General features: G+C 40.3%; 1 protein-coding gene across 4 annotated transcripts in view; it reads right to left on the bottom strand.

Moving 5' to 3' along the window:
• Positions 1-13,281, bottom strand: part of LOC144686683 (activin receptor type-1-like) — a 134,086-nt gene extending 120,805 nt beyond the window's left edge. For 2 of the 4 annotated variants that reach the window (XM_078552218.1, XM_078552212.1), the window contains exon 1: positions 12,595-13,278. Coding sequence is in view for 1 of the 4 variants with exons in the window: in XM_078552211.1 (XP_078408337.1) it covers positions 6,284-6,312 (29 nt within the window). In the remaining 3 variants the exon portion in view is untranslated. Of the gene's footprint in view, positions 1-6,283; positions 6,376-12,594 lie in introns of all 4 variants that reach the window. The other 2 variants (XM_078552211.1, XM_078552213.1) reach the window with 2 other exon arrangements.
• Between the last annotated feature and the right edge of the window lie 1,441 nt (positions 13,282-14,722).

The raw sequence follows: 14,722 nt of genomic DNA on the forward strand, positions 1-14,722 counted from the left end.
GGGGGTGGCTTTCAGTAGTCACTCCTCCTTCTTTCCCTCCATCCCCACCCAGGAGGCTGCTGGCAAACCTACAGCTGGAGTGTTATTGACAGTGCGTTCCTGCTGAAGAGCTCCAGGATTTTTTTTTTTTTAACTCTTTCATGGGATGTGGGTATCATTGGCAAGCCCAGCATTTATTGCCCATCGCTAATTGCCCTTGCATTGAGTGGCTTGCTAGGCCATTTGAGGGCAGCGAAGAGCCAACCACGTTGCTGTGATCTGGAGTCACACAGACCAGGTAAGGATCTTGCTTTTTTTTTGGAGTCAAAACAGGGTTTGCTGGGTGGCCTTTCTAGGGCACGGGAAAGGTGCATGGCCTCCATTTAATCCCTGAGCCACCACTAAAATGGTAGGGGCTCAGAGATAATGGGTGTCAATTGACTAATGAGTCTAACTGACATTCCGCTTGCAGCGGTCAAGAATCCCACGTCAGCCCATTCCACCTTAAATTTGAGGAGGTTTTGCTGTTGCTGGGAGACCGACACTGGGCCTCTTCCACAATTAAGTGTGCCCGGTCATCACATTTCCCACTGTGATAGGCTGCATTAAACCCAGCCCCTAGCTAGGCTATTTCCTCCAGGTTTAAAATGATTTTGCTTTTATTGCTCATTTCAAAAGATAACTTGGCTCATAAGATTCATTCAGATAAAAGTCATTGGGCCAGGCAGGTTTCATCCATCCAAAAACACTCTATAAATGCCCCCAACATGCCTCCACCCCCACTATCACAACACCAATGATTCCATAATTGTCACTCCAACAACGCTGCCTGGAAGCCCATTCCAAAACGTGATCATTATATGGAGAACTTTCTAAAATTGTCATTTATTAGTTTGGCTCCATGTCCTTCTTCCATACAGACACAGCTTAGTGTCAAGTTGTGTTAACAATTCACTTCTTTTTGTTTTACACGCTGTTTATCACATACATGTGTTTCCATTAATCGTATAAGTGAAGCTGGAGATACTGATATCCAGATGTTCTGAATTAGGATTTATCTATTAATGAAGCAATGGCACTAAGAACAATCTTTCCCAAACTCCCATTCTCAAACAGGACAAACAAAAGTTAAAAAAGTACAACTGGAATGGAATCATTTGTGCTTTGTTAAGCAGGATTACCAGGCCTTACAGAACGCATTTGAATCAAGGGTTGCATAGTTTTAGCACCCTTGCTCTGTACAGTCACTCAAAAAGAAAATAAGCAAGCATTCAAAAAGTAGTTATTAATCCGGTTCATCCTACACATTCCGCAGTTTCATGGAAACCATGTCAGCACCAGGTCTATCCAATTTGCTTAATTTCCTGTGGAAAAGGTTTTGCAAAATTTCTCCTTATTGAAAGTAAATTAAATAGTATCCTTTGAAACAAACAGTCTATTCTTGATAATTCAAAGTGAATAATTTTTATCTTAAGGTAAAATTACTGAACAATTATTAGTAGACTTTACACATGTAATCTTCTAGCTTGCATAATGAACAATCCAATAGCTCCAGAATAATCATGTTCCACACTAACATTAAACCACTTCTATTGTTTTCATCATTGCAATCCTTATACTGTTCCTACTAACATATCTGTATTGGATTTTTTTTTAAAGTTTTAATGGTCAGCATTAACTGCTTCAGATAACAGTTGGATCGACATAATTTTTTCTCTGTTGTTGGAAATTAAGTTCTTGTTAATCTCAATGGATTTTACGACTGGTTAATTCTATGTACTCAAGTTCACAATCCAAAATATCACTCAATTGTATAATAATTTCCTCAACTTTAAAAAAATCTATTACATTGCTTCTCAATCTTCTGTTCTCTCTTGAGAACAAGTACCATAATTACCTTGATCATTTTTTTCCCCCACTGCATGGTCATTTAACATCATATGCAACATTTTAATTGCTAGGAAATTTTGAAATATGAAGAAATGTCTGCTTTATAAAGCATAACTAATATTTAATGGCAACATGTCTAGTGCAAACAGTAAATATCAGCTAGCTATAAATAGTGTTAAAAGGTACTGCATCAGATACTCATAGAAAGGAGCACTTTCAGGTCCAGATACTGTACCAGTCAAATTTCAACTAAAAAAAAATGTGGAAAATATTGACACATTACCACAAGTACCTACTACCAGCCCTGACAGGTGGTCAACAAATGCTCTTGTATTTAATGAGTTCCAAGACTTTTGCCTTTAAACACTCCTAGTTCTTTTTAGGGTTTCGATTGAATATCTTACTGGTTCACTATATATAGATGCAACATATCAAGTGAAGCTCTCTAGTTCTTAAGGAATACTGGATGAGATAGATAAATCTAAAATAGGAACAGCAATTTAAACCAGTGGGGTCAAAGTAGGGGAGAAGTTAATAAAGTTTAAATCAGAGTTACGGTGCATGTATGTGAATGCAGAGTGCTGTGGTTAATAAGACTAGTGAATTACATGTGCAGATTGCCATGTGGAACTATGATGATGTGGCCAAAACAGAGACCTGGCTCAAAGAAGGGCAGGACTGAGTGTTAAATACTCCTGGATAAAAGGTATTCAGGAAAGATAGGAAGGGAAGAAAAAAGGGGAAGGGGTGGCAGCATTGATTAAGAAGAGCATTGCAGTGCTGGAGAAAGAGGATGTCTCAGAGGGATCAAGGATATAACGACTTGGCTGGAGCTAAGGATCAAAAAAAAGGTGCCATTGCTCGGTGTAGTCCATAGGCCACCGACTAGCAGGGAGGCTGTAAAGGAACAAGCTTGCAAGGAACTGACGGAGGTGCAAGAATTACAATAGTTATAATGGGGGGCTTGATTTATCTGAATATAGACTGAGATAGCAGAAGTGTAAAGGGCAGAAATGGGCAAGAAGTCCAAAAGTATGTTCAGAAGATTTTCTACAGTGGTATGTTTCCAATCCAATAAGAAAAGAGACACTACTAGACCTAGTTCTTGGGGATGAGGTGGGCCAAGTGTCAGTAGGAGAATGTTTAGGAGACAGTGATCATTGTGTCATAAGGTTTAGGCAGACTATGGAAAAGGCCAATCCAGAGCAAGAATAATTAACTGGGGTAAAGCAAACTTCAATGAGTAAGAATGGATCTGGGATGAATAAATTGGGAGTCAAAAGTTGGCAGGGTGAAAAAGATAGCTGAACAATGGGCTATCTTCAAAGAAGAGATAGTTCAGGCACAGTCAAGGCACATTCCCACAAAAGGGAAAGGTAGAGCAAACAAACCCAGAGCTCCCAGCATGACAAAAGAGATAGAGATTGAGGAGGAAGAAAAAGTATGCTGAACTTGTATAAGGCACTAGTTCAGTCTCAGCTGGAGTACTGCACCCAGTTCTGGGCACTGCACTTTAGGAAAGATGTGAAGGCATTGGAGAGAGTGCAGAGAAAATTCATGAGAATGGTTCCAGGAATTACGAACTTCAGTTATAAGGACAAATTGGAGAAGTTAGGACTGTTTTCTTTGGAGAAAAGAATGATAGAGATATTCAAAATCATGAGGGGTCTGGACATAGTAGAGGGGAGAAACTATTCCCACTCATGAAGGGCCGAGAACGAGAGGGCACGGATTTAAACGTAATTGGCAAAAAAAGCAACACGAGAAAAAATCTTTTTCATGCAGCGACTTTGGAAAGTTTAAAGGTTTGGAAAATACTGCCTGAGAGTTTGGCAGAGGCAGGTTCAAATTTAAGCATTCAAAAAAAGGGAATTAGACGGTTATCTGAAAAGGAAGGATTATGAGAATTGCTGAGTCAGTGTAGACACAATGGTCCAAATGGCCTCCTTCTGCACTGTGACAATTCTGTGATTGCTTTCAATGTTTCCTTCTAGAAAGACAATTCTATATTAACAATTACACCTAAACAGAAGTTCACAGGAACATTTATCGTCATGTTTTTTTAATCAGCTGTTGGAAAAGCAGCTAAATAATCAGATGTATTGAACATATAACCTATTGTGGAGGTGAATGAAAACTGATCTGCGTTGCCACCAGGACAATGTTCACAGCAAAGAAAATGAGACACTCCAGAGTTACAATGACACCCAAGACCAACTCAAGCCAAAATGATTTCACCAAACAAATGAGATAAGTCATAGTGCCAAACAGGCTGCACAATTTTGATGAATAACATCCTCATGTAAAAAGATGAACAGTAATTGTCAGGAGAAATATTTGAACTGTACCACTGCATAGATCAAAGTTTTCAAACATCATTAAAGTTTAAGATCTCTCCTTAGACACATTAATGCCAGTGATCCAACTTAGGGGACATTTTATTGCATTAAATTTAAAGATTATTTTAAGCAGCCGAGAAACACGAGTGATTACCATTGAATCTTTAAAACAGAATCCAATTCTCAGAGACTGATGCTAAACAGCAGAGATTTGAATCATCTTGTGTTCTCCCTGTAGAAACTGCCACAGTTCAAAACGGCACAAGCAATTGGCCAACCAGTCTTTGGTAATTTAAACACACTTCTCAGAAAGTTCAGAGTATGTGTCTATGTTTACAATAAGCCACAATTAAAATACATCTGCTCTTTCTGTAGTGGGGGTTAAAATCAGGTAATAGAATCAGAGAAAGAATTTAAGCGCAGAAGGAGGCCATCCATGCCTGTGCCAGTTCTGTGAAAGATGCTCAATTTTGTCACACATCCCTGTTTTTTCCCTGTAATCCTGTAAATTAGTCATTTTCAAGAACAAGTCCAATCACCTTTTGAAAGTTCCAATGGAATCTGGTTGCACCACCCTTTCAGATAGTGCAACAATCCTTAATGTGATGAAATTTTTCATTTCCCTCCAGTTAGTTGCACTGTCTGGCACCTCCTCCCAGCCTTGCCACCATGGGTGGACCTACCAGGAGCAAGGAGCTCCCTATGGCACTGCTCAAAGGATCATAAGAGCCTCTCCACCACATCAAGGTGGTGATCCATAGAGAAGAAATATAATGCTTCATTTGGATATCCAAAATTGGAAACATTTTGGAAAGAGGTCATTGCCAACATTTCATAATAATGTTTTATATTAAGCAAATGTTGGTAGAAGTCATATTCATTATTGTAATTCTGTGAAGGTGTTGGGAGGAAGGAATGCTGCTCAATGTACATTAGAATATTTTGGGCAAAAAACCATTAATATCTTACAGCCAATAGTTTTTTTTAAATCTTCTCGCCTCAGGTTCACGAACATAAGAACAATGCCATGGCAGGCGGATGGTAAATGCCAAGCTGTCCAAATCCCAGAGGGAAGCTTGAAACAGCTGCCACAACTATTTGCAATTTGTACTTATTTCGAAATGCAGGCTTTGAATTCAGTAAAAAGGCCACCAAGGTCTTACAGGTTTCTTACAAAACTGAATTAAACCATTATTAATAGAAGAAATGGTTTTAAGCAAAAACATAGATCTACAAATTACTATGATAACTTCTAAATCCCCTAATTAATCTAAACCCCAGTTACACCTCCGTTAAGGCAACAGTGAGACATATAGATTTTAAAAGACTCAGGCAAAGTAACACACAATACTCTGAACAGTCGAATTCAAAGTGAGTTTTTCTCAGCTTCAGTTCCTTGTAGACAGCAGCTTGAGGCTTAGATGCTAGAGGCTTTTCATACTTGTGCTAGATCTTAGAATTCCTGCCCTAACACACAGCCTTCTCTCCTTTATACATATTTTCCCCTTTGAATGCAAATTCCCATTGTTTCACTATGTCTTTGGACTTTTACCTCTCTAATAATAAAATCTATCATGACTAATTTTACCAGTTATCTTTGGGAAAAATAAACACGCTGTTTCTTAACTTCTCCTGGCTGGTTGTAACATTTCACTCCCTCTTTTGAATTCAAGCTAGTCTGGTTTATTTAAAAATGCAAATGTTCCCTTTAAACTTTACATTATAAAACTACCCTCATGTTTACCTATTTAACATTTCAAACCTAGCTTATCTTCTGATATATCAAAGCCTTCAGGCCAACTGCCTTTAATTCAATTAAGTCCCATATACACACACACATAGACACAGACCCCACTATTACTCTACTTTACAATAAATTACAATAACATAATAAAAATTATTATATCTTCCTGGCAACAGGAAGCAACTATTTATCCCCTTGAGCTTGTTCCACCATCATGGCTGGTAATTTGATGGTTATGGTTGTTGGAGGCCAACTAAACTGCACCAGCCAAATAAATACTGTGGTTACAAGAGCAGATCAGAGACTGGAAATTCCGCTGTGAGTAACTCACCCCCTGTCTCCCCAAAGCCTGTCCATCATCTACAAGGCACAAGTTAGGAGTGCGATGGGATACAAAGGCAAAATACTGCGGATGCTGGAAATCTGAAACAAAAACAAAAACAAAAAATGCAGGAAAAACTCAGCAAGTCTGACAGCATCTGTGGAGAGAAAGACAAAGTTAACATTTTGAGCCCATATGACTCTTCTTCTTCCATGTGATGGAATACTCTCCGCTTGCCTGGATGAGTGCAGCTCCAACAACACAAGAAGCACGATACTATCCAGTGCAAAGCAGCCCACTTGATCAACAACCCACCCATCACCTTCAACGCTCACTCCCTCTACCACTGATGCACAGTGGCAACAGTGTGCATGATATACAAGATGCTCTGCAGCAATTCCCCAAGGCTTCTTTAACAGCACCTTCCAAAACCACAACCCAAGGACAAGGGCGACAGACACATTGGAAAACTACCACCTGCAAATTCCCCAAGCCACACAACCTCTGGACTTGGAACTATATCACTGTTCCTTCACTGTTGCTGGGTCAAAATCCTAGAATTCCCTTCCTGTAGTGATGGTATACAAACATTAGTTCAAGGCAGCGGCTCATCACTACTTTCTCAAGGGCAATTAGAGATAAACAACAAAAGTGCTAGCCTTGCCAGCGATGATCACATACCAAAAGAATTTTTTTTTAAATCACCCAACTCTACATGCCCTCCTTTGTCCCATTTCCCTTAATATTCTGGATTAACAGAAATCCTTCTAACTCAGATGTAAAACTAACTAACCTAGCATCAAGTACTGTTTGCAGGAGAATGCCAAACTTCTATCACCCTTGATGTATTTCTTAACTGCACTCCAAAACGGCCTGCCTAATTTTTAAGCTATGTCCACACGTCCTCGATTTCCCAGGCAGCAGAAATAGTTTCTCTCTGCCCATTGTCTTTGTTCCTCTTAATATGTTGAGAGCTTCAATCAAATAAGCTCTTAACCTTCTAAATTACAGAGACTACAAACCTAGTATGTTTAATCTCTCCTTATAATTTATCTCTTGGAGCACTGGTATCATTCTAGTTAAAGAACACTGCATTTCCTCCAATGCTAATATATCCTTCCTAAAGTGTTTTGCTCAGAACTCAAACACAGCACACAATGTGTGATTTAACCAGGGCTTTGCATGGCAGTAGCTTGGCTTTTACCCCCTTGCATCCTAGTCCTCTAGATATAAAGGGCAGCATTTAATTAACCTTTTTGATTATTTTCCACGCCTATCCATTACATTTTTAGACACAATGTATATTAACCCTCAAGTCTTTTTGGGCCTCTTCGACTTCAAGCTTTTCACCAATTGTTAAGTATGGTGATCTGTTCTTTTCAGGTCCAAAATGGATGACCTCACACTTGCCTATGTAGAAATCTATTTGCCAGTTTTGCTCATTCCCTTAACTCTTAGTGTAGGCTTCTGCTTACACAGCTTTACAATGCCATCTATCTTTGTGTCATCAACAAACTTAGATGAATGGCTCTTTATCCCAAAGTTGTAAATAAATACAGAATGTTGAGACCCCAATACAACCTTGCAGAACACCACAAGTCATATCCTGCCATTTAGAAGACCTGCCCATTATGTGTACTGTTTCCTGCGGCTACGCCAACCTCCTAACCGACTCAATAACTTGCTCTCGATTCCGTGAGCTTCAACATAAGCCAACAGTTTCTTATGAGGGACTATGAAATGCCTTCTGGAAGTCCATATAAACTACTTTTCTCCCCACTACTTTAGTCACGTCTTCAAAAAAATTCAAATCAAGTTCATCAGGTATGATTTACCTTTTACAAAACCATACTGTCTCTGATAAGTTGAAAAGTTTAAAGGTATTCAGTATTCCTATATACACATTAGTAATTTCCTGACAACAGATGTTAGACCAGCTAGTCTGTAATTCCCTGCCTGCCCTTGCTCATCCTTCCAAAATAGTAGAATTTTGCAATTTTCCAATATAGAGGAACAGTTCCTGAGTTGAGAGAACTTTGAAAGAAAGCTGAATGTTCTCATTTACTTCCTTTAAAACCCTGGGGGGAAGAAACCATCTAACCCTGGATATTTATCACTCTTTAGTGCCATCATTTTCTTCATTTCTGCTAATTTGCCAATGCTAATTTTGGCAAGTCCCCATCCCCAATTCATTAGTTTCCTTGGGATATCTGGCATGCTGACTTCTTCCTTTACTGTAAATACTGAGAATATAATTATTTAATATGTCACCATTTTCTTATTTTAATTTATAACATCACCAGTTTAAGAGGCACCCTTCATTCTTCATCAACCTCATTTCCAACCCCAACAGTGTCCAACCCTCCCAACCCACTTGTAAAAGTGTTGATTTTGATATTCACTTTTTATAGCTCTTGCAATGTTTTGTCACTCTTTGCTGTTCTTTGCATCTATCCCATTTGCCCGGATCTTTCCCCCCCCCATTCTTGAATGCTCTTTCCTATAGTTTTACATTGACTCTTTAGACATTCTTTAGAACATTTGTCTTTAGACATTCATGACACTTTTTGGGCAAGTACAGCTCTTGCTGTTTAAGGGTATAAACTGGTTCCATATCACAAACTATTTTTGAACACCTCCTAGTGATTGGTTATCACTTTAGACATTAACAAATTTTCCTAGTTTACAGTGGACAGCCTGTCTCGCACCCCGTTGAAGTCAGTCTTACCTAAATATAGAATCTTGGTAGCTGTTTCATGTTTCTCCCTTCCAAGCAACCGTGAATGCGATCATTTTATGATCGCTATTGGGCAAATGTTGATGCATCTATAGGCTGTTGACCAAATCTGGCTCATTACCACATCTAATACGGCCATCACACATTAGTTCCAGGATATATTGTTGCAGAAATTCTCCTGAACACAAAAATTTGTTACCTGTCTAACATGAGCTAATCTATTTATCTCAATCTACATGGAAGTTGAAATGTTCCATTAAAACCGTTCTGCCTTTCTACATGGCTGTCTACTCTCTGCCTTAATACATTCTGATGGTTTTCAGCTACTACCAAGGGGCCTATACATAACTTCCACTAGTCTTAAATCCTTTCTATATCTAAATTCTAACCATGAAGTCTCCATGCTTGTTTACCTCGTTATATCTCTTACCATAGAAGCAATTTCATCTTTAATCACTGATGCTACTCCTCCCCTCTTAACAGTTTCCTATCTTTCCTGTAGACATTTTAACCTGCAGTATTCCATACCCAGTCTTGACCCTCTTACAGCCATGTCTCAGTAATGGTTACCATATCTTTATAATTTAAGGGCATTTGAATCATCAATATATATTTATTTCAAACACAGCAAGAAAGTTGTTTATTTTTATTCTTTCACAGGATGTGGGTGTCACTAGCTAGGTCAGCATTGATTGCCCATTCCTAATTGCCTTCAAGAAGCTGGTGAGCCACCTTCTTGAACGGCTGCAGTCTATGTGGTGTAGGTACACCCACAGTGCTGTTAAGAAGGGAGTCCCAGAATTTTGACCCAGTGACAGTGAAGGAACAGTGATATACTTCCAAGTCAGGGTGGTGAGTGGCTTGATGGGGAACTTGCAGGTTGTGGTGTTCCCATGCATTTGCTGTCCTTGTCCTTCTAGGTGGTAGAGGTTGTGGGTTTTGGAAGGTGCTGTCAAAGGAGCCTTGGTGAGTTGCTGCAATGCACTTTGTAGATGGTACACACTGCTGCCACTGTGCATCAGTGGCAGAGGAAATGAATGTGTAAGGTGGTGTATGGAATGCCAATCAAGCAGGTTACCTTGTCCTGGATGGTGTTGAATTCCTCAAGTGTTGTTGGAGCTGCACTCATCCAGGCAAGTGTAGTGTAATCCATCGCACTCCTGACTTGTTCCTTGTAAATGGTGGACAGGCTTTAGGGAGCCAGGAGATGAGTTACTCACTGCAGAATTCCTAGCCACTGACCTGCTCTTGCAGCCACAGTATTTATATGGCTAGTCCAGGTCAATGGTAACCCTTACCATTTTGTCCCCCAGGGTGTTGATAGTAAGGTTTCAGTGATGGTAATACCATTGAGTGTCAAGGGAGATGGTTAGATTCTCTCTTGTTGTAGATTGTCATTGCCTGGCATGTGTGGCACAAACATTACTTACCACTTATCAGCCCAAGCCTGAATATTGTCCACGTCTTGATGCATATGGACACGCAATGCTTCAGTAAAATAAATAAATGCGAAAACATGAATTTAGATAAAAGCTGTAACGGTAGAAAATTTCCCAAGGGTCACCCAGAGAGAAGAGAAATAAAAAAGGAACAAAGGCTACAGCTTGATGGGAAAGTTAGGAGAAGACACCAAAGTTTCATGAAAAATGAGTTTTAAGAAGGTTTCTAAAATTGTGTAAAGAGTAATAGATGCAGAGGGAGAGAATTCTGGAGAGTAGAGCTAAAGCAATTAAAAGTTATGTAACTAATGTTAGGAAAAGGGAAAGGTCCATGGATACACAGAAGAGCTGAATCAGAGGCCAAAAGATTGCAGGAGGCATCATTAGGCTAGAAGAAGTTGCAGAAATAGGTTGGGTGAGATTGTGAAGGCAGTTAGCGAATGGGCTTTTAAAATTCAGTGTTGTGAGACAGAAAGCCAGTACAGATCAACAAGGAGTGGAATATAGTGCAGGGAGAATATGAGCTTCGGATAAATTAGTGCTTATGGAGAGTAGAGGATGGATGTGAGGACTTCAAAAAAATTGAACTCAAAATGACGGTTCAAGATTTCAGTGACAGTGGGTCCGATAGAGCAGGAGTAGGAAAAAATTGTGCAAGTAAACCGCTTTAGTGATTGACAGAATATTGGGTTTGAAGTTTGGCTCTAAATAAGATGTTGAAGTTTTCTACAGCTTGAATCAGTGTGCTTGGGAAAGTGATAGAGTCAGTGGCAAAGAAGAACGGTTTATTGTGGGAGCCAAATTCCATCTTCCTGTTGTTCAATTGGAGTAAATTGTAATTCATCTGCGGCTTAATATCAAGCAGATAGGCTAACAGTACACAGATAGTATTGAGATTGAGGAAAGTGGTGAAGACATAGGCCTGGTGCTGTGAACTATATATGGCACCTTGACTGTGGGATAGAAGGTGATAGGATAATTGAAGAGAGACAATTTCCCTTCTGACATCCCAGGTGATTGTGCTGGGGAGAAGGATCAAGATGGCCTGGAGTTATTGAAAAGCGAGGTAAAAGATGAAAAAGAGATGGAGGGCAAGCCAGCAGAGCACAAGAAAGTGGGAGCAACATAGGGAAACAGAGGCAGATAGAGAAGCACAGCTTAGATTACATAGGCCAGTGGCAGAAAGCTAGGCATGATGAGGCTGTTGAGAGGAAGCGATCAGTCCAATATCTGAGGGCCTGGCTTGAGGGCGAAGCCTCAGGGCAGCATTGGGAGGAGTCTGTTTAGGAGCCAGCAGAGGAGCAGGATTTGATCGAGGGGGTGAGTGGGGAAGCGGGGTAGTTGAACCAGGGGAGTGAAGCCAGTAACAGTGATAAGGTCTAACCTTAAACCAGAAAAGTAGTGGAATTCAGCCCAAAAGCCTGCAGAACACAGCCCAAGGAAACCTCTCGTTGTTGCTACTTAAATGCATGCAGAGAGTATAAAAGGGATTAAAACAAGTATACCCATGAGGGGAGTAACAACAATCCCTTCCTCCGGTGAAGAATGAGTTTAAAATCTTTTTACCCATCCCTCTCCCTATTATCAGGTTGATAATTTCAATCTAATAATGCTCTGTTATAATGTTCTTCGATGGGAAATAAAATTGCAGAAAGCACGTTATATTCCCGGTCAATAATCGAAACTGGACAGTTATGTAGATCCCCCGCCCCAAGGGGCCAGAGGGAATATAATTGAATAGCAGGCCGCCATTTAAACTAGAGGACGAGAAATATACCAAAGGGAAAAAAAGTCGCCCTGAGTTGTGCGTTTCCCAGGATTCTGGGCAGGCTCCTCTGCTTACCCTGCTGCAGGGAGATTTAAAACATGCTATTGTCATGCCTAACAGCTGTGACCACGTTTGCCTGCGGCTGCCACAACTAAACCGGCATTCCATCCTGTGAAGTTGTGCAACTGGATCAGAGGGAGAAACGGTGAACAAATAACTTGGCCGAGATTTCAGTCCTCGAGTACATGAAGCAGATCCTGAATCGAAGTTATCTGGAGATCGAGTAAAAATGCTGACATCCCAAGTTATCTGGATGAGCTCCGCACGGCTAATGGAAGGACTCATTTGTCTAAAGTTGAAAATAGCTTTAACTTACCTTTTGCAAACTCGGAATTTCTATTTCGAATAAGTCGACATCGATCCAAACTTTCAACCGGACTTTGCCGCTACTGAAGAATATATTCAACCACGGGCCTTGAGTTTAGCGATGAATAGGAAAAGCTCCCTGAAACTGTACGGACCCAGTTATGTTAGCCGAATTCAACCGGCATTGCTTGATCGGAATTCCAATTTGTTTTGTCGCGATCGCTGGATTTTCCTTGCGAGTAAAGGAGTTGAAAAGCTGCCGATCCTACCATCCGATGCGCATTTGTTGTGTTTTTCTCCTCCTCCTCCACCCCGTGGAGAGACAATCTCTCACTCTGATCAGTTCCAGGCTGTAATTAACAAACCCATTACCACATCATTTCCTCTTTGTCCAATTTCCCCAAGCAGACTCAGACACCGTCTATTCAGGCTCCACAACGCATTCCTTTTCTGTTGCAAATATCGGGAAACCAACCCGGTTGCAAATTTTTAATCTCAGATATCTCTCATGATAAAGTTCATTGCGAAGTGTCTTCTTTTCACATCTTCTGCAACTAGGAATCTATTAGCTTCCACTGACTGAAATTGTTTTCAAACCAAACTGAAGGTGTTATTCAGATTTCAATCGAATGATACACCTATCATACAGTACTACAATGCCCTTTGGATGTTTCTAGTTTTTGATACGTCCGTACTGGCAGATCTCACATGGCACCGCATACCTAAAGCAATAAAGGTGTCCTGGCTTGTGACTATTACAGTACGTTGGTGTTAAAGTGCATTGGTATATCGTGGCTAATTAAGTCAAATTATGCTCTAATTAAATAGTATTGGGGATTTTTTTTTACCAATGTTTTACAGATCAATATATCTTGATTCTACATATTTCTGTAAGTCAGTGACCTTGACTATCTATCACGGGAATTAAATTCTTGCCCTGAAAATCATTTACCAAAATAAGCATTTAGATGGTGCCATTCCTGAACAAAGACAAACTTGGATTTTGGACTGAGAAAAATAAATCATTCTGTTTTTTTGATTCTCATTTTAAAATAAAAAGTACAGTGGGACTCTGAACACCCTTCCCCCTCTTCGTCTCTGGAGCAAAAAGAAACTACTTAGAAATAGTCACTTCAAACAAAGGATCTAAAATCCATGCTTATTGCAAAAAAAAAACACTGCTTTGTTGGTGATTTGCTTGATTCAGTTTTTACTCCTTTCTATTAGTAGATGCCCTGGACTCTTAGGAATCCTGCCAGCCAGTAATAGTTCTACCCAGAATTTGACAGTGACGAGAGCATTAAAAGTACAGTGAGGCAGTTATTAAAGATGTCAGAGACATTAATGTCATCCTAAGTGGTGGACCAGATTTGGGCACATTAAATGGTGAGAGGGTTTGTGAGAGAGTGTCATGGGGTAGCTTTTTCCAAGGAAATTTGATAATAGTGGAGTGGTTAGAGGCAGATGAGGAAATGACTGGTGAGAACCCTGTTGATAGTAGAGACCTCAGATATCTGCAGATCACATATGAAGGGTGAGATAGGGAAGGAAGTTGATTGTGATGTGAGACTGTGTGTTTGGGTGGAAGTTGAATTCCCCAATATGAAGCTGAGCAGTTGCTCAGTGCAGAGATTGGATGCAGTCAGAAATGATGAAAGGGAGGATTGCATTGGGGGAGTGTGGGGGTCCAGGGAGGAAAGAGATGAGGAAGAACTTGAAAGAGAAATGGTTAGGAAGGAAGAGGCTGAGGCATTTGAATGCAAAGAATGAATCTGGGGGGATGGGAGGACAGATTGAGGTGGGTACCACAACAGCAGTTATGGGGGGTGGTTGACAATGGGGAGGAAAATATTGTGGAACATTAGGTAGTGGCCAGTCTAGGTGAGAAGTCTGTTCAGTTCAATAGGTTTATGTTTCTTGAGATGAGGCTGAGAAGGACCATGATATTCTGAAGAGAAATGTGAAAGTAGAGGTGCGTTTGGAAGCCTGTGAGGAACAAGTGTCAGGGTGAGGAAAAGTCAGAGTCCAGAAAGTAGTCCAGAGTCTGTGGGGATGGAGGATAAGCTGGAATTGTTGTGCAGAAGCTGTATTTGAGGGTCTGTAAGGAGGTTGTGCAGAGGTTGAAGAGGAGTTCAGTG

This window comes from Cetorhinus maximus, chromosome 11 (assembly GCF_964194155.1).
Source record: "Cetorhinus maximus chromosome 11, sCetMax3.hap1.1, whole genome shotgun sequence".
NCBI lineage: Eukaryota > Metazoa > Chordata > Chondrichthyes > Lamniformes > Cetorhinidae > Cetorhinus > Cetorhinus maximus.